This window comes from Trachymyrmex cornetzi, unplaced genomic scaffold (genome assembly GCF_001594075.2).
Source record: "Trachymyrmex cornetzi isolate Tcor2-1 unplaced genomic scaffold, Tcor1.1 scaffold127, whole genome shotgun sequence".
Lineage (NCBI taxonomy): Eukaryota > Metazoa > Arthropoda > Insecta > Hymenoptera > Formicidae > Trachymyrmex > Trachymyrmex cornetzi.
In genome coordinates, this window is record NW_017295839.1 from 450137 (window position 1) to 471667 (window position 21531).

At 33.1% G+C, this 21531-nt stretch overlaps 3 protein-coding genes across 8 annotated transcripts in view; 2 read left to right on the top strand and 1 right to left on the bottom strand.

The window, feature by feature from the left end:
• Nucleotides 1-443: 443 nt before the first annotated feature.
• LOC108770413 (uncharacterized) lies at nucleotides 444-6815 on the top strand. The gene is made up of 5 exons (XM_018521992.1): nucleotides 444-534; nucleotides 1099-1471; nucleotides 2874-4265; nucleotides 4858-5825; nucleotides 6603-6815. Exons 2-5 carry the CDS (start codon nucleotides 1112-1114, stop codon nucleotides 6766-6768), a joined length of 2886 nt encoding a protein of 961 aa, XP_018377494.1. The 5' UTR covers nucleotides 444-534; nucleotides 1099-1111; the 3' UTR covers nucleotides 6769-6815.
• A 6410-nt stretch (nucleotides 6816-13225) lies between these two features.
• Nucleotides 13226-14013, bottom strand: Rap2l (Ras-associated protein 2-like). Its single transcript, XM_018521990.1, has 2 exons — nucleotides 13395-14013; nucleotides 13226-13306 (listed from the first exon to the last, which is right to left on the bottom strand). The coding sequence occupies exon 1, from the start codon at nucleotides 13992-13994 to the stop codon at nucleotides 13449-13451; it is 546 nt and encodes a 181-aa protein (XP_018377492.1). The 5' UTR covers nucleotides 13995-14013; the 3' UTR covers nucleotides 13226-13306; nucleotides 13395-13448.
• A 2836-nt stretch (nucleotides 14014-16849) lies between these two features.
• The window catches only part of LOC108770478 (phospholipid scramblase 1), an 18845-nt gene continuing 14163 nt past the window's right edge, over nucleotides 16850-21531 (top strand). For 2 of the 6 annotated variants that reach the window (XM_018522103.1, XM_018522105.1), the window contains exon 1: nucleotides 19228-19545. The gene's annotated coding sequence lies outside the window, so the exon portion shown is untranslated. Of the gene's footprint in view, nucleotides 17049-19226; nucleotides 19546-19985; nucleotides 20137-21531 lie in introns of those variants that run through there. The other 4 variants (XM_018522104.1, XM_018522108.1, XM_018522102.1 and 1 more) reach the window with 4 other exon arrangements.

The following is a 21531-nucleotide window of genomic DNA, read 5'->3' on the forward strand; positions in this document are numbered from 1 at the left end:
GTGTATTGTAGACGGGCCTTTACACCTTGTCTTAGGGCCATTCCACATAACTTGCATAGCCGCATAAACATATGCATAAAGAAAATCATTCAATCGTAGTTTACGTTTGTCTTTATGACAGAAATGTGATTGGATAATTTTCTTTATGCTTATGATTATGCGGCTCTACAAGTTTGTGTGGAATGGCCCTTATTACACCATGAGAACAGCCATGAATGCACCCATTTTGCGCAGGCCCATAAATCTAGGACTCTAGTCACTCCTGTCGACCCCTAATGGTGTCGCTACTGTTTGATAACCAGTATGAAGTGGTTAGTTCGCTACTGGCGGTCCATGTTTATATAGTCAATGGTCCTATTCATTTAATAGATACATATGAATTTTTCGTTTAAACAACATAAAAATCATCGATATATTGACAAATCTACATTTTACAAATATTTTGATCAGACATTAGCAATTCGATAATTATTGATTATGATGGTAAAAGGGACAAGTTTCAAATGAGAAATATTCGTTAAATAAAAAGTTTCGGTAAGTTAAAATTTGTTTGTGTATTTTGTATTATTAACTTTTGGGAAGACGTAGCTTAGTTGAATAATTATCCAATTTTTTATTATAAAACAGTATTACATGTAATTGTTACATTATCTAAACATTGCTACATTATTTAGTTATCAATATTTAAACATTCTGTTGAAGAAAGAAAATCTACTTTTATTTTGTAGTAATTGTCTAGATTTTATTTTATATATTTTTATTATATTAATATTATATAAATCTCTAAACTTCTAAATCTTTTAAGTAACAAAATAATTTATCTAATATATGCATTTTTTTCATTTTATCATTATAATGATTATACTTCTATAATTTAAATCTGATAAATTTTTTCTTTTTGTTCTTTGATAAATAATTCCAGAATAAGATTAAAATATTCTTCATTGATCCACAATATGGATTATATTTATAGTCATGTTATTATATACTATATTATTATTTATATTATTATTATACATTTTTAAGATTAAATTCATTTTATTATACTCAGATAAACATATATATACATAAGTAGGATAATACATAAATGCTTTTTAGGTTTTTGTTTAAGATGGATCTAATATTAGAGTTACCTAGGCAAGTACAAAAATTCTTATTCAAGAAGGAGCAAGAATATGGCCAGCTGAAGTTTATTTTATCACAGGCCACAGATGAGACTTCGTGTTTCGTCAACGAATTGTTAGAAGCCCTTACAAATATTGTTAAACAATTCAATATATACAATATTAAAATATTCTATGAGAATGACGGTTCTAAACCATGTATCAACATCTCACCAGGCGTTATTAGCTGTTACAACTATTTTTTGTTGAACACTAATTTTCAATCACAGTCCCTTCTTACAGAGGACTTAATGCTTGGCCATATAGTCCATTCTTGGCCTACTTTATCACCATATCTCTTCATACAGGTAATCCTCATATTAATAATGAGAATATTAATTTGCTAATTTTATTATTTCACAGATATAGTGAATGTTGAATACTACATTTCGACTTTTTCTCAATTTGTTTAGATTTTTTGTATATAATTTATGTATATAATTATTGTTTTGAATATACTAACATACACCCAAGCAAAACAACAAGTCACAGTAACGTCAAAATGATCCCAAAATATTATTTTGGAGTCATTTTGACATTGTTTTGTTATAATGACTTGTTCTGCTTGGGCATGTGCATGCATGCACGCACGCACACACATACACAACACAACACAAAAGATCCAATTTTAATTACAACAGGCAAATATCGCAAAATATGAAAGATACTGAAGAACTTTTCATTTTTAAAATTATGATATTTTTTGTATAATACAATATCTTTAATTATTCTACGTCTAAAAGTTTTAATATAAAAATATTTAAAATTAATAATTTTCAAATTATATTAATTGTACTGCATTTTAGCATATATTGACAGGAAACAAAATATCTCATCATGTATTAATTTTTTTATAATCGCATCTTATAATATTTTTATGCACAGAATAATGAAATGATTCAATTGGTAACGAAAATACACAATATATAATAATTGCCTATGTAAAAAATTTTGTATTTTACAATATTTATTTCAAAGCAATTATGTTTTTTTACACCAATTGATTTATCTCATTATTCCGTATCTAAAAGTATTAAGGTACTGTATTATCAAAAAATTAATAACGATTGTCAAAAAATTTATAAGATATTTTATGTTTTATGTCAAAATGCGTCAAAATATTTCGTAAGTTATTAATTTTTCTATCGTTTTGCCTTAATATTTTTATGTGCAAAATTATGCTAAAAAAATGATACGATTCTATTTTTTTTAAAGATGACCTTCATATCATCTTGGAAAATTGATTTTTTCGAAAATTAATTTTTCTGTTATTTATATCCCCTCAAATCATACAACTTTAGTCTGAAGCGCTTTTCCGTATCTTCCATATTTTACGAGATTTACACATACAAGGCCTACAGTAATTAAAATAAGATATCTAGTGTACGAATATGTGTATATTTAAAAATTATAAATTATTTTATTAAATGATTTTATGTACATAGTAGTAAAAGAAATTGCTTATTTAGATAATTTCTTTAGTCAGAAGAGAAAAATGTGTAATTTTTGTGATAAATAAGAATAATCATATTTAATTCATTATCTGTATAAATATATTGCATATATATATATTTATTTATATTTTATTTTTATAATTATATTAATCATTAGAGAGATTATATACTTGTGTATCATTATATTTAATATATTATATTTATGTAATTAAATCTCTCTCTCTTAGTGAGTAATATTATATACATGTATGTGTAGATAATATGGCGCATAAAGTGTGAGGATTTACTGATTGAATCGCTCATGCATTTACCATTGGACCTATGCGTGGATATTCTGGATATAACTATCAGATGTATAAACGATCTGGAAATTCTACGAGCCAAACGCTTTGTTTTCATTCTGATATCAAAATTGTATTACAGATGCCTGTGGCTGCACTTTGGCATGCTGTCAAAATGTAATGTGACAGAGATCGTCTCTCAATTAGTAGCGCACTTTCAAACATTATTAGATGTTGTCAGCTCCAAATTTGTTTCCCTCGAGTCATCTAACCAGGAAAAATATCTGCAACACGGTATTCTTCTAAAAGATATGCTTCGTTATATCAGAATGTGCATGCGCTACAAGACTAAAAACTTCCCGATCAAAAATGATCGATTGAGATTGTTCGAGATCACATATGGTAATAATGACGGCCGTTCGGATTATTTTTGTAAGCTTACTATCGACAAGGTAAAGTCTATCATAGCAACACTGGATCAAGAATTGATTACTCTACTTCTAAATCAAATCAAGCAAGTTGATTGTTTGGAGTTTATGGACTGGGCAGAGGTCGATGATAATGAGAACATAACGATTTCGCTACAGCGCGCTATTATTATCGAGTGTCACTGCTTTATAGAGTTTATGAAGCAGAATGAATTGTCAACGAATGATCATCTGCTCCACTGTCTAGAGCAACTTGTAGGTCCAAAAAAACCTGAAGAGTCTATTTTAAGTCTTGAAGAACTCTGTCACAGCATTGAGAATGGCAAATTAGACGATATGAAAGAATTGATGAACTATTACAAAAAATGGGATCTGTCTGTATTGCAATTTATCAGCAGAAAAACAGAATTATTAAATGTGCAAGACGGTAGTACACTACTTGAATATCTTCATTATATAGTCCAACATATGAACAACTATGAAGAGAAGTACCAAGTCTACATATTAGTATTGAAGATATTAACAGAGCAACAACTGTCGAATATGTATCGTATCGTACTACTATACACAATTCAGCACTTTCATGACAATCGTTTAACATTCTTATTCAATAGTGAATACTTCAAAACGTATATAGAAAGCAATTTAAATATACCCGAGCTTCAGGAATTTCGTATCATTTTGATCTTTGTCATGTTGAATCCGAAGGTAGTGTTAACTACTCTGGTGAAAATTGCAATAGGCAGTACTGAAACAGAGTACCGAAATGTTATGTTTAAAAAGCATCAAACATATTTTCTATATGGATTTTTCATTGCGAAATTAGACGATCATGATAACTTGCTAACATTTATTCTGAAAAATATTTGGCTACAAGATAACTCTACGTGGTGTTACAAGCAATTTGAAACTTTCATGAATAATATGCTTCAAAAAAAGGTAATGTATAATGTTATAAATGACTCAAGCATTATAGAAACAGATTTTTGTCAAATTTATTATTTACACAAATTCTATTTTTTTTATTACTTTTTATGTATTATTAGAGCATATATATAAATTTCTTTTTATCTATGTATATATATATATATATATCTATATATCAAGTAGATTATTTTTAATAAATTGCATTTTGAAAAAGTAAATTTTATGAAAAAATTGTTCAGATAAAAATTTCGCAGTTCGAGAAGAGGAATATGATGTATATAATATTTTTTGTCGCAGGGTATTAAAAATGTGTCGCATGTATTATATTTTTTTCTAAGATTGTGAAATATTTTTGAAATATTTTTAACAGATAATCTTTTTCATTTTATTTTTTGGAGATGTTTGTTTAGAATAATCTATTCTACATTTTGTATTAATTTACAATTAATTTCTTTAGCCGATATTGTTATAGCATATCTAAAATTGTATTCAAAATATCTGTACCCATACTTACCATTAATGTAATCAAAACACATCTATTTAATAGTAATTTGTGTATTTTTCTTTGGTTTCTATTTTTTATTTTTGCATTTCTTTTTTATAGGCAATAACTCCGGACGATCTGTTAAACAACGTCTACATTCCTTGCCTGAGCTATAAAGTTTTCAATTGTTCGAACCTACTCTCTATACTGATACATATGTACTCTATCCTAAAGAAAAAAATCTGCACGCCCAGAACAAATTATGTATTGCTAATCACAGAATTAATCAAGAAGATGTCGATATTAAGAAAGTCCAATCCAGTGTATTTAAGAAGCACCGTAAACAATTTGTTAGACCGAGGAACAATGGTATTAAATCTTGTATCCGCCCGACCGAATCTGTTAACGTTGAAAAATCAGAGCGAGATCATGGAAAAAGTTAATAACTTTGTGGAACCTATCGATCAAATATTATTGGCTCCTTTGTTACAAAAAATCCTACGCGGCACTGTGCAGGACGTAATCCAGAACTATGAAAGACGTTGCTCCACCACATATCGACTAATGTACACGAATTCGCAACGTAAATCCGATTTTTTCAAATTCAATCAGAAAGCCTTATTACGTCACATGATGCTGCATGCCACCGAGGAAGAGTACAAGAACTTTGCTATCGAGATGACGATAGTATCCTGGTCTTACTTTGGCTGGGCCAACGAACTAGAGGCGTATGAGAATGTATTGCACATTACTGCCGAAGCGATGCAGCTCGCCTTAATTTTTACAGATACCTTTCCCAAAGATTCATTTGTTTCGCTTCTGCGTGCCCTCATGCACTATTGTGATGCACTCTTACTCCTCAAGCACCAGATGTGTAACAACCAGGAAATACTCTTCAATATCCTATCAAAGACTCTATTCTCCTTGAAGAGTGCAGTCAACGAGACACAGTATGGCAAGATGTATGACAATTTGCTGGAGCAGATCAACAACATGTGCGTCGATGCAAATTCTAGGATTAGAGATTATTTTCGCAAGATCAGCGAGTTAATCGAAATATACTTTGTACGATCTGAAAAAATTGAGAAGTAAGTAAATAGTAGTATTTTTCTTCTTTTGGATTTAGTTTTTTTAGAATAAGAATTTTTTTTTTAATTTTTTATTTCATATGAATTTTTGTTTTCTGTTAGATAATTCTCTAATGTAGAAGAACATAAAAATAAATTTTTAAGTTTTTGTATTATATTTTAGAATATATATATGTGATGTTTTAAAATAATACTTTCCTAAAAGTAACTTTCTGAATTTTCCGCAAGACATTTGATCGGCTTTGCAAATATTTATAGTTATTTAAATACCCACTGCGTTTCTATAGGTTTTCATTTTTTAATTTTTTTACAATTCTGATATTTTAATAATTCTAACAAAATTTTGTTGATGAAAATTGAATATATTATATAGTGACAGAACGACAGAATTTTATTAAATTGCAAAATATAACGGATTATCGTGTTTAATTATTTTATAAATTAATTTTATTTATTTATTTTATATATTTTATTGTGTTTCTTTTAAATCTTATGAATTTTATAAATTAAAACAATTTTGTATTATACAGTAAAATATTATTTATAAGTAATGAAATAATTAAAATATTGTTTTTAAATATTTTTTTGTTACATAGAAAAGAAAGAATAGAAATTATAGTGTATTATAATAATAAATCTATAATATATAAATAGTGTATCAAAATGTTACAAAATATATAGGAACATATGTATCAAAATATAGAATTTATATATTTTATATTAGATAAAATGTATTGTGTAAAAATTAAAACGTGATAATTTTTATGTATGTTTCAGTGAGAGTTCAGACAATTTAGTATATGCAAGTTTGTCGCATCTCATTTCTACTACAAATACAATAAATGACATGTTCAAGGCGTACCAATTCGTACGTGATTGTGTTGATGATATAATTCATATGAAAAGTAAATATTTCCTAACTGATTATCACGAACAAATGTGAAATTTCATACTCCTGGAAGAATAAATTAGCTTTGATAATGCATGAAGAAAACATCTGCATGTCTCTTGTTTCTGTTGGGATAATTTTATACATAAAAGAAAATTTTTTTTTGTTGTAATCAAAGTACATCTTATTTGTGAGACTACTTCAGTTTCGATATATTGAATCAATCACTGTATAATATCATTAATAGTCGTTTTTTATGGATTGTTTTTTATACTAAATACTCGTTGTGTAACTGTTAATTATTCGTAAAATTATGTATTGATTGAACGTTTTAAAAATTCTATACAATTTTTCTGATAATGTGAAAATATAGAAATTTTAAAGCTTCACTTTTGTTAAAAACAAGTTTTTAAAGCTTCTGTATGTTATTGGAAAAAAGAATACGAATGTATATTTTACTAAAATACTTACCTTTTTTATTCTTAAATATAATTTTTTCAAATTTTTAAGACGTTTGATCGGCTTCCCTATAATTTTTCTAACTAAATATTGATTATCTTAGTATACTTACCGTTAAATATCGGAGTGATATGTAAACCTAGTGTGTCATGTACGAGATGAAAAAAATGTTTAAGAGAAGTTTTCTGTGCAATGAACAGTATTGTAACTGCATTTATACATTTTGTAATGACACTGTGCGTCTTTATTTATAATAATTTTCCAATGTATATATACGCAACAAATGTTGTAACATCAATATATATTAGTTTTATATTCATTCAGCGATTTATATTTAGTTAACACTGTTTCTATATTAAAATTTGTTCAAAATTTTTGATTTTTTTAACAAAATGGATATATAACATTGTACAAAAAATTCTCCTAAAAAAGTTACAATTTGAATATTGCAGTTATGATACTTTTCATTGCTTCCATTTGTGTTTAAATTGATTTTTATCTATCTCGGAAAAAAATGTTCACTCCCGTGTAAATTATTTTAATAATTTAGTATTTAAAAAATAGATATGTAATATGAGACGGAGGCAATGAAAGATTTCTCAACTGTGCAAAAAACTGATTCACATTTCGTCATTGCGAAAACGAGCGATTTTCTATTTGCAAACCGGATCTGAGTCTACCTCATGTGTACATAATGAATGTATATATGTAATAAACATTGGACTGATAATTGATTAATAAAATACACGTGCAAAAGATACAAAATGAAATATAAAAAAATTTTATTTGAACCATATAGGCGAGCTTTAGCTTCATCGAGTCTTTTCCTTAATCACAATTATAAAATTTTGTCATCGTATAAACCGAATGACGAGTAGTTCTCTAATAAATTCGATATCTTGACATTATATTATGAACTTAAAAGTAATAACTTGATTGATTTTCTGTGTAAATAATTTTAAGTTGGAGCATAATTCCGGAAAAAATGATTTAAAATAAAATCGATCGAAACAGTAAGATTATAAATGTACACTCTTTTGAGTTTGGAAAAAAAATGTATGTATACACTCAGATTTTTCGGCGCAGAATCCAATTGATAGCTATTGGTTTGAAAATTTTAACGCTATATTTGTGCGACAGTGCCAAATATATTATAAAAAGTAAAAAAAAGAAACAGAAAATTGCGAAGAAAGAAAAAATGTGCATTATCTTGAAGGCTTCTGAGTTTAAATTTCTTGTAAAATTAAAATTAAAATAATAAATTATTAGATGAACAGAACCTAAAAGTCAACTTCGATACTTCTACGATAATTACACGTTTTAATTAAAAATATGATAATTATATATTTTAATTAAAAATATTTTTTTCAATAGGATAAGAAAAAGAAATCGCATATTTTGCTCAGGAAATATCTGAAGAATGCATATGTAATTACGACTTATGAGTGCTTAACTCATTCGTTCATGACTAGATCATCATGCTGGTACTCCAACATAAAAGCGTATTAAATCTATCACTTTGTTGTCCAGTTAATAAAAAATATTCTATGAGATGCTCTCTTTTCGACCGAAAATATTTTTAAATAATTTTTATTTTAAGATAATAATTATTAGCAAGCAATATTTCACATTATGCAAGGATGATTAAAATATAATTTGAATATATTTTAAAACAATTATTAGCAAACAATCTCTCACTACGAAGGAAAAAAATAGCAATATAAATTAGTAATAAGAAAATGATTCTGTAGCATTCTAGTTTCTACTCATGTAATTTTATAATAAGATTCTACACAATTATGCACGAAAGAACGAGACTGCACTTAATCCAGTGTGCAATGCACATTTTCTTTTTCTTTCACGAATAAAAGATATTCACTCTGAAATACTTCGCATTTCTTTCGGAAGTTTCAAGATAATTACCTTTTATTATATTTATATATATATACTTCGACTCGCTATATTATATATTTACAGATTCTTCACATTGTAAAAAATATATAACGCATTTCGTACTCAATATATCAGATATATATATGTATATATACGCAGGTAATAGTACTGAAAGGCCGATATACACATATCTAAATCGTGGTGTTTTTCTTTTTTTTCTCTTTATCTTTTCACCAATTACTAATTAATATGTGCGTGACCCGATTGCATGACAAATGCACATGTGTCTGCAACTGTATGTGAATTACACTGTATATGTCTTTGCACATTGCATTTTTCTCTTTCGATCTTTTTCTTCGACATGTAGGAAGATAATAACTGATTCGCCGATCATAAGTAAAGTGAACAATTAAGAAAAGAAAAACAATTCTGGTCCTTAGATGTATGATATGCTGGCCGACTCCAGGTATGGCGCAGTCCTTTTTCTTTTTCCCTTTGACGCTTCTTCGCCGACGATAGCTCCCCAAATAAAAACGATTCTGTTATTAGAATTCATGTCGTAGATAATTCATGCGGCAACGATTTTCAGACCGCTGCCTTAAAAAAATAGCGCGCGCAATCTCGCAAATCTCGTGAATTGGACGCGCAGGAGGCACGCGGCGTGGCCTCTCTTCATATAAATATATAAATAGATTTTTCAAGTATATATCAAATACTTGGTGAGCTATCTAGGCAGACGACGGCCTTGTGATCCGTACTTCATACCATGTGTGTATGTATGTATGTATACATGTTTCGTATGTATAAAACAGGGCAAAAAACGCAAGAAAGTGTACAAGTCAGGCGACGATCAAAACGCTTTATAAAGAGGCCCTCCGATCGAAGCCGGGTGAAGACTTCGATTATTGTTATTCGATATACAAAAGGTGCGATGTTACGACTACGGGATCACAGCGAGACTAAGAATTTTCCACGTTATTGTGACAAAGTAGCGGCTTCGTGAAACCACTCCGCCTGCTCTTATCCTTCATCTCTTGACGCGCGAACCGCGAGATAACTCACGACCGCGGTTTCCGGCGCCTCAGCAAATTCTTTTTTCTTTGTTTTTTTTTTCTTTTCTAATATTAGGGCCCGGAATAAAACTACAGAAAGCACCATTCGAAAAAAGTATACCGAAAGGGTCTTTGCGTTATTCAACGCAACATTTAACGCTCGTTCGAAGTATATGAACAATTATCTCTTTCCGATACCTAAGAACGATCTAACTATCAATCGTAGAAATACTGTACATCAGTTCATTCTCATTTTTTTTTATTTCTTTTTTCTTTAACTCTTAATTCTTGCAATTTTCTCCGAAAGTTGGAAAATAGTATCGCGTATACTATTCAGACAATACAATTTGCGTTAAAATTCATAATGCCGCGTTTACAAATTAGAATTGGGAGGGCTGTACAAAATTACAAATACATCTTTGTCAGAAGCGAAACAATATCCTTCGATAAAATCAATAAAAAGATATTAATGTCGAACAATCTTCGTCAATTTTTCCTTTTGCATTTAACCCTCGGATGCGCTTTCTAAATAATTTTCTCGAAAGTTTAAAAGGCTCAAAGTTTAATTAGATAAAGATATAATTTGAAATCTTCTAAAAATTAAATCTAGAAGATAGAAAGATTCGATCTCAGTGAAAATATTATGAAAAAGTAAAAATTGTTCCAATAATGCATCCAAGAGTTAAATGCATTGAACAATATATAATGAACGTTATTACGATACGCTCGTCGAGAAGCGGTGTTTATCTGACAATACAATTTTGATTACATGAGAAAAATTACACACACTATCTGCCGGTTATTTATAAAATTAATCGAGCGTTTTAAAAAAATTTCGTCAAATCTTTTACTATGATAAGGATAAAACGGAAAAGAATTTTTTATACGTTATCAGAAATGTGCAAGTAATACATCTACCGAAATTGTGCAACATAAAGAATAGAAATAAAACGTATATCTAAATAGATAATTTACAGAGCATAATTATATCTAATTATACAACGAGACATGATTGTAAAATAATGTAAAAAATAAATGTTATAATCTCATCTATAGAATTTCTTCACATTGCAAATTCAGTAAACAGTAATTGCACGTTTCTAAAATAAGTGTGTAATTTTTTTCGAAATTTTCAAATTAATCAATCTTATGAGGGGAGTGCCATTGCTCTCTAACTTCTCCTACATCCATCGATTATTTTTTACATTCGAAACTCGACGACAGTTTTAAACGATTCTATGGATTTCTTTTCTTCGAAAGCAATGCCAATAAACGAAAAGTATTGTAATTGTATTTTAGAATATTCACAATTATTTTCTTTTAAACATCTTTTGTGGAACATTACGAGAAATTCTTAGAGAAGTTTTATTCGGATTCTGTGATTTTTCACGAGGCCTCGAGGATAAAAAAAATATTTTTGAAAAGAAGTCACAGTCTTGCTATTACGATACTTTTCACATTGGTGTAGTCATTATGAGCGATGAATAAAAGCACATACGTGATTTTTGCAGTTGAAGGGATCAATGCGAAAAACCGGCGCACCTTCCGGAGATTTCTAATTCTACTATTGTGCTCTGTCATTGGTGTATAAGATCACTCGTTAAAAAAAACCGTCATCAATCCCATAGTGATCGAATGTGCAGTCTTGCAGCCTATGTAGTACAAATTTTTTTTTTACCGTACAAAGCTTACAAATTACGAGTTTAGATTGACATTATTACGTTAACTATCTCTTTACGAAACGTTTCTCTTAATATTTTCCCGTCATCTCGTATTTACATAATATCATCTGCAATGTTACATTTCAACAAACTAAAGGCAAGTCTTTAACTCTGGCCCTTAGTTTATTAAATTTTGTAATCATCACGATATATTAATTTGCTCACTTCTGCGCATCTGAGTTTGCAAATACGGTATTGCGTATCAAACATCTTGGAACAGATATAAAAGCAAAACAAAAGTAAAGTATTAGTACTTGCTACACAATGGATCACAAGAAATCTCACAACAGCTGAATTATCCGTTAACCACTGAGGTGTCGCGTACAAAACTTCATTCTCAGTGCCTTTCCTTTATGCACAGTAAAATAGTTCAATGTTAGGACTGTACAACCGACATACAGGATGATTTTGATCGTTTGAAATACCTTGAAACATTTTGAAATATTTCAGAATCAAATTATTCGATACGAAGAAACAAATATCATTAAAATGATTCTCAAATTGAATAATTTGTTTCTGAAACATTTTTCTGTGTATACCCTTAAGAATAATGAAGACATTTCAAATGATTAAAGGTGAAACACCCTGTGTATAAATGTCACTAACAACGTCTCGTACAAAAATGTTTAGACAATATCTCGCTAATCAGCCTCCTTAGCTTAAATTAACACAGAACAATTGCACAGAGAAGAGTACTCTCAAAACCGAACCACTTTCATCGAATCAGATGGATTTGATTGCATAGCCTTCACAATGACTGCATACAAATTATGCTTACAGGATTAAGCCTCACTCAAACATTTAGTTTGGCTCGTTATCGCTGAAACTATCACCATGCTAGAACGACCATCACAGTGATTCCTTCAAAGTGCGAATAATCTTTCTTTTTTTCTGCGCAGCACCTAAATCTCCATTTGTGGACGAGAACGCGAACCTACGTGCGACGGTTCTGTCTGAAATTGAGCAGAAAGCCGATATCGAGTTTGGTTTTACGGTTTTCGACACCTTCTCCTTTCTCGCGAGCGGAGTATTGGTCCTTTTGCCGAGGAAAAGCTACCTTTTGCTCGCTCCTTCTCTCTTAAATTTTATCTATATTATTTATATATATATATATATATATGTATATATATTACAATAATATTACATACATAATACTATTCGCGTATAATAAAATATCTGTGTTTAACGGCCGTCTCTCGCCGGACGGTCTTCCGAAAGTTAGAAAAGAAGAGAACCATAGTTTCCATTTTGGAAAATTCGTACAGCGTCCGATATAAGTTAGCCTTGACAGATGCACGGCATATCTCAAGGTCAATAGGACATCCAAAAGATGGTTCTTCGAAAGGAGATCCTCCAGGACGACGTAACACGTTGACGAGAGCTCTGCCCATAAGCCACTGTACACTGTATCATCTTTCCTTAGCATGTTCCTCAGCAGGCCAGGTAAGAGATGTAAAAAGAATCCTCCTAGCAGAACGGCGTAAAACCACGTCAACGAGTTAACGCCAACGAGCTCTTTCCCCGAAGCACTGTACACACTGTATACCTCCATCACCTTAGTTCGGTCCGCGGGTAAATAATCCGGGCGAACGTCGATTTTGATTAAGTATTAGAGGACGCTGCAACAGCAATAGGTCTTCTTCTCCTTCTCAGGACTGAAGTTCATCTCGCGCACAATCTCGGCGAACATCTCGTTGACGTTGGTACGGTTCTTGGCGCTTGCCTCGACGAACGGACAGCCCCAGAGTTGCGCGAGCTGGTGGCCTTCCTCGGTGCCGACCTCCCGTTGGTGCTCCAGATCGAGCTTGTTCGCCACAAGTAGCACCGGCACGCGTTCCGTACCCTTGACGCGCGTGATGAGCTCCTTCATCGCCTTGATATCCTGAAAGGTTTGATGATTCGTCAAGCTATATACTACGACGAAACCCTGACCGTTCTTGATGTACAAGTCGCGCATTGACGCGAACTGCTCGGTGCCGGCGGTGTCGAGGATCTCGAGGACACATGGCGAGTTGTCCACCTCGATCTCCTTGCGGTAGAAATCCTCGATCGTCGGATCGTACTTCTCCATGAAGCAACCGGATACGAATTGGACAGTGAGCGCACTCTTGCCCACCCCGCCCGAGCCGAGGACCACCACCTTGAACTCGCGCATCTCGCCGTCGTCGTCGTCGCCGTCGGCTCCTCCGCGCCTCCTTCCGCGACGTCGCCACCACCACTTCCTAGACGTGTCCAGGACCGCGCCGGGGTGTGGAGAGCCGTTTCACTCAAGGAGAGAGAGAGAGAGAGAAAGAGAGAGAGAGAACAAGAGAGAGGAGGGAGGGAGGGAGGGAGAAAGAGAGAGAGAGAGACACGGAGCAGAGGAACGGAGAAAGAGCGCAAGAGAGACAGATAGACGGAGCAAGATCGTCGCACCTTCTCTCACGAGTATATACACTTCACTTCCACTGGCTATCAGCTAGGCTATGGGCACGAGGTTCCTCTTAGCCCTCGTCCTCGTCTTCGCCTCGTCGCGACGGCAATCCGCGCCCGTCCTCCTCCTCCCGGTCGCGAACAAAGGCATCGACGAAACTGGCCGTAGTCTGGCTGGCGGACGAGATGAGAGAAAGAGAGAAAGAGAGATAGATGGATCACGCGAAATGAGAATCGACCTGCGCCGTCTCGTAGTTAGGCTGCCTGGATATTACGGCGACTACGCGGCTACGCCAGGACATGACGACACAGGCCGTCTCTCCGTCCGCACGTTCTATACGCAGGCACGTATACGACGACACAGCTCTCATCCGTGCCTGCCTGCCTGCCAGCCTGCCTGCTTGCGCCCGCCTGTCGTCTACCTCCTCTTCCTGCCTACACCCCCCCCCAACCCCCTCGAACCCCGCTGCACCGACCAACACCGACCGCTCAGCCGCGATCTGACGTGCGCGGTGCGCGACGCCGCCATCTTATCGTCGCCGTCAGGCTTTTCTTCGAATGAACGTCACGTCGTCGCGCAGATCATCGACTGTTCGCGTACTCTAGATGTCGTAGGCCTCGAAAACACGTTACGTATTCACGGAAAGCCCGTATATTGCCCGTATATATTTGCAACCGTTGACTGTGCATCGGAGACGATCGAGTGATGTATAGCGCTCTGTTCTATTAAATTCAGAGGCTACTTTGATTCCCGTTTCGTGGAGTAAATTTGAATTAACAATTCCTTTGGCACGATTTCATTGAGGTTTAAATAAGTTTGGAGTGTTTATAGACTCCAACCAAACTCCGATTAACTTAATCGGTGGTTAATTCAGTTTTTGCTCGATGATTGCTCGCAAAATTTCTAATCTGATATCTTTCTTTTCGTGTATCGGACAAAAATTAATAATTTTGTAAATATTAATAAAATACTGCAACAAGTTATATTTTAGGCATTGCACGCAATGGAAGAATATTAAATGCCAGACATAAAAAGTTAGGAACTTATTTTAACTTAACATTGGATAAATAAGATACAAGACATAAATATTACGTTTAATTTCTATTCCTAATCTTTTTATTTTATTTATTACTAATATTATTTCGAATATTAATTTATTAATATTTACTTTTGTTCCCAAATATTATTTCTATTGTCCCACACAGCATACATTTTATCTGATAAGAACGTCCTTAGAACAAGCAGAATGTTCTCTGGACATCTGTATAGGACGTCCCTAGAAGATTTGTGTATGAAATCTTTGCTCGATAAGTTAAATTAATAATAAATTCGATCACTTGCATATTACACTGGATTAGATAGTTCATATTAAAAACTGTTACATATGAAATTAGCAAAGTTAAATTCAAATCATATAAATACTTAAAACAATTAAATATTCAATAATGATATTATTGTCATGTTCTTTAACAGAATATATATATGTATTATTTTATTGTGAAAACTTATAAGTAAACAAGCTAACATTTTTAACGTCATTTTGATGTCAATTCAGTTAATGAAGAACTTTAAATGGAACAATCTTTTTTGCATTCAATTGGGGATATTCAATTGGATTAAAAAACTACATTTCCTATCTAAAATTTTTAATTAAGCAGTAATCACGATCCACTTTTAAAAACTGAACTTATTTTTGGATTGAAAAGCATAAAAAACGTGCTTCATGCAATTCCTATAAATGAATAAAAAGGCTTTAGGCATTGAAACGAATTCAGATTTTCAGAGATATTCGAAAACGTTGAAATTAATCTTTTTAAATTGATTTTAATTGATTTTTATTTACTGAAAAATGATATTAAAGACGTCATTTTGACGTCAAAACGATGACAAATAACATCGACTTGTTTACATGAAGTTTACTATATATATTATGCCAAGATATTTTTACGTCAAGCAACCTTTGATGTGCACTAATCCAATATAGTGCGACTGATCGAATTCATTATGAAATTAATCGAACTTTGGCCGCAGTCGTATCGCATTCGAAGCGAAAAATCCCGTGATTTCCTCTCTTTTTTGCAGTGTCATTCAAACGTATCAGTAAAAAAAATAATGTGTAAATGATGAGTTAAAAATAATCATTGGTAACCGGATTATAATTATACCTTCCAGTACCCGTTTCAAATTGCTGTAAGCAAAAAACATCTCGCTCCATAATAATCGACGGTAAATAATCGTGACGGAGTGAAGTTATGCGCGGTTCACTCCGTGGGCCGCGGCAGGGAAAATCGCCGACTTCAAGATGCGTTCTCAAACGGATCGCGTGTCGATTGGCCACTCCGACGAGTTCGGGCCAATCGCGTGTCACCATGGCGACCGGCTCGTGGAACACCTGTTCCTTTCGATTCCTTGTACTATCCTGTACTTTCCGCACTCATGATTTTGCCTTCTTTTTTTTTCGAATCGTAAAAATCAGCGTTGAACAGACAGATATATAACTCTGAAATTTGTTTCAGCACTTTCAGCCGCGATTTCCATGCTCTCGGCCTTCATCTCCAAGAGACGCAGAAATAATAATAATATTCGGGCATCTAAATTTCGTTTGTAAAAAGAGTGCAGAACAAATGAACTCGCCCATCTTGCAGCAATGAGGACGAGGGGAGAAGGGAAGGAAACGATCAGCCGTGAGCCGAGTACGGAGAAGCTTCCCTTCGCCCACCGGATGCGAATGTCACTCTCTCATATCTGTCAGAGACAACGCTATCCACGACCTTGCCGAGGAGCAGCCGAAGAGGAGTGAGTTGCATCTCTCGTAGCATTCGTGTTGTAGAGTACGACTGTTGTAGAATACTTATTACATACTAGTATGCGTATATACGCGTATGTCCGGCGCCGCTCACACGTATACGCATGGTTACTCGTGACATCGTAAATTCACCGAGGTTACACCGCGCACAAACGGTACATCCACGGTACACTGACTCTAAAAAAACAAATTAAAAACTTCAAGATATACTCTCGTTGACAAGGGACGAGCGGCAGAGTAAGAATGATCGCGATGCACCGAGTATAACTATTTATTCTTCTATAAATTATGAATTTTAATTTATATTCATTGTAGGCATTTTTTATATAATATTGATAAATAACATAAATATAATTTATATTAATATATAATTATATATATTTAAATATTTATATAATATTTAAAATATATTAATATATTTTGATATGATAGTACAAAGATTATAATATACTATAATGTATTGATTAAAAATTATAATTATAAATTGAAAAGAAAATATATACGCTGGACATAACATTCATATTCTTATTGCCCAGAGCATACAAGTTGGAATACGTTATTAAAGAACCGTAGTAGGATTTCATAAATGTTTAAAGAACCATAACACCGCGATGCCACTCAGCGTTGCAACAATGAGCTCTTTAATGACTAATTGGCGTAATTTGAGGTATTTCGCAAATGAGAGATAGAGCTTTGCAGAACTGATATAAGTTACTTCATATTTTCAAAGCAATTTCTACGTCAACTACTGGAATGATAATTTATAAAAATAAAAATCGTCGCAGCATCTTCATAACAATTTTGAATTTCTGTTAAGGATAAATTAAAAATGCATCTTTTTATCACAATTATTTTGTGACATACATATCACCAAATAATTATTATACGTATATTTTTATATACTGGATGTCCCAGAATGACCGCCAAATATTTCGTGTGCTGATAGAACGGACTAAGCTGAGTAAAAAATTCCGCTACCATTTTACAATTTTCGCAATAGTTAACAAGATATTAATTACTAAAAATTACCGAATATATTGGTTATTCAATAATTCTTTACTTAAATACTATCAACTTTACAAAAACACAACAAGAGATAAAAATTGTTTATTTTCTTCTCGTAGAGCTCTAAAAATTTTTTCAGAATTTTTTCTTATATATTGACAGCTATTTTTATCAACATGTGAGAAAATGCACTGAAAAATTCTTAATTTTTCTCTTTCACTATTGTGAAAATTATGAAATGGTAGACGACTTTTCGACTCGTGTCAGTTTAATCCGCTGTACCAGCACATGAAATATTTGGCGGTCATTCTAAGACACCTTGTGTTACATACATGTGTAATACATATACATATAATACATATTATCGCAAAATAATAAAAGTTCATTTGTGAAACAATGTGAAAAGAGATTCATTTATGTTATATTCATTTGTAATATATATCATAGATTAATTGTATAAGATATGACACAAATGAATACAAACGTATTGTGCGAAGTATGTTATAAAGCACAAAGAGTTGGTATAAAGAAATATGTTTTAAACATGTTTTAAACAGTTTAAAACATGTTTAATCGATATTTTAAACATGTTTTTTTATAATTCTGTTTGAAACATATTTAAAGCATTAAAAATAAGTTTAAGAAGAAGCACCATGTTTTATTCTTAAAAAAAAAACTAGCCTTTGCTAATTCTGGTACAAATGAACGGTACATGTTTCCACATCGAGTCTATTCGTCCTATTTCGATAAGTTTGGGCATATAGACGAATGTATTTTTAGCCTAATCGCAGGCAATACTTTCTTCTTACTTAGCATATACCGCTATCATAATCGCTACCGACCGGCTGACTCATCTCGCACGCATTACGAATTACTCCCGATGACGAATGCATGCTGACGAACTATTTCCGTGATCATCAGTTGCGCGATAACGCAATTTGCACTATCAAAAGGAATTGCAAAAGAGAAAGCAATAGAGATTGATCTGGTGTAACATTTCTATCAACAGGCAGCTTCTATCGAGTATCTTCTTCGTCTCTTTCTTTACTTGCGAGCATTCTTAAGCTAGCAACTTATTAGTACATCCTTAAAGCTATTCACAAAATTAATCAATCATAGATATATGTTACACTTATATTTATTGTATTTTTTATTGTCTTCTGTTTTTTTATTAGGTGCATAACTTGATACAAATTTCAAATTACTCTATCTGCTGGAAATTGGAGCGCTGTCGCGTGATAATTGCTAACTGCATAAAAAAAAAGGATAAATCGACGGCCTTGAAATAGATTATAGATCAAGGAAAATTCGAAGGAAAATGCCCAGTCGAGAAACGTTCGTTGCCGGAACGCAAGCCGAACTACCGAAGCTCGTCTTTTCCCGTTGTTTCATTACTTGTCGGTTGCCCGTTAGTTCGTTCCGCTGGTTAGGAGCCGAGGGCACGTGTTTTCGACGCTTTTACCACGCCGTTCTTCTTCCGCCGTAAGTACGAAAATCACTCTCTAATCGCAGGCGCTTCCCGCCAGCATTGTGATAAGTATTCTCACATTATCCAGTTATTGTCGCATTTATAACGACGAATGTTTATTAATGTTCACGACTACGTAGCTGCGTATCTAAAATTAGAAGCTTTTTATTCACAACATGCGTAAGATGACATATATATGTACCAAAATTCTATTTTAATTTTCCAGCTAGATCTTAATTTTGATCGGTGTTTTCAATCGTAATTTTAACTGATCTCGATTCGAAGAGATTCTCTGATCAATTCGGCACAAGAGTCTGCCAGTGTACGATGAAGAATCTACTAGATATTTTTAAACACATGAAATACGAGAATTGTCGCTCGCTGTAAACACAAGATTAGCGCCGAGACCAATGTCTCCAGATCTGAATAAACTCGTACCTTGATCGGTGATGTTAGTACGTTTTTATGAGGAGCTCTGGCACTGTCGATCAGTCGGTCCGTAAACTTTGATTCCGCAATACGCTGCAAATATATTTGTTAGGATATATCGATAAAATACCATCGATAATTATAGATCATGTTGAAGAGGCGTTCGAGAGTACCGTGTATGTATCTCTTTCTTTTGCTTTATTCTCCTTTCTTTTACCTGGAAGCCGGAAGTACACGTTACTACCGTGGCTATCGTATAGCTCTTTAGTTTCATAAATATATATGTGCGCGTGTGTGCGTGCACGTGCGTGTGTGTGTGATTGTGTATATTCAAACACATTCTCTACTTCGTGAAGGCAAAGCCGGAGTACGTGTGACTTGAAACTGCACCTTTACAGGTGACATTCTCGTTAGTTTTTTTCATAAAAACGTGTTTCTCAAAATATCGAGTTGGGTCAATCGGAATAATCGTGACATTAAAATAACAGGTCGGTGAAGTAAAATACACTTCCGCTCATAAATTTTTAACAATGAATTCTAAAAGATTCTTTTTTTTCCGGATCGTCAACTATATAAGGAGTAATGGGAAAGTACAACTGGTGACTCGTTTTAAAGTCCCAAAAGTGTCCGCGACGAAAGGAAAGCATAAAATTTTACGTGTGAATGAACGATGACGAATAGCGGTAGACTCGTACAATGGGATCAATGGATAGGGAAGAATTTGGTTGCTCGGGGCAGCGAAATAATGCCGGCCCTGGTCCGGTCCCGCGACCTTGCGGTATGCGAGACGCAGTCTCTCCTCACATATATATATAGTACGTACACATACACGTACGAGAAACGGATGACATCATCGCCGATGAAAGTGTACATAACTTAGCAATGCATCACACATTTTGCTCGACCACTGTGAGTCGCCGATGGTCGAGCCGGCTGCTTGGGGTTTTTCTTTCTACTGAATAAGCAACATCGAACACGAATAAGCAATATCAAAAGGCTTCCAGAAAATTTAGATGCGTATCCAGAAATCTACTCTACAATATTTAGTTTGAGAGCGAAATCTGTTTTTTTTTTCAAGTTAAAAAACGAGATAAAAGCAAAAGTGTTTCATCCGTTCGTTTTCAGGAAGATCCATCGAAATCCCTCTACAGTTGCAAGTTTTAAATTATAGCAAGTTCGGTCACTTGCATTACACTAGATCAGTACACACTAAAAGCTGTAATATACGAAATTAATAAAGCTAAATGTAAAAGCAACTAAATATTTTGAACGATTAACTTGGTTTATTCAAATTTACTATATGATATATTATATCATTTGAGTCAATATGATGAAAAAATTCTAAAAAGTAAAAAGTTATCACAGAAAAAAGATCTTATATTAACAGACGCAGTCATCAAATATCAAAAAGAGAAAAAATTTTTTAATAAAATTAAATCAATATGTAAAAAAAATGCGTTAATATGTAAGCCGACACTAGTTCTTAATATATATACAGGGTGTTTGGCGACTACCGCATTTTTTGTCATACGTGGGTAGAACAGCCTATACTGAATCAAAAAGTCCTGTAT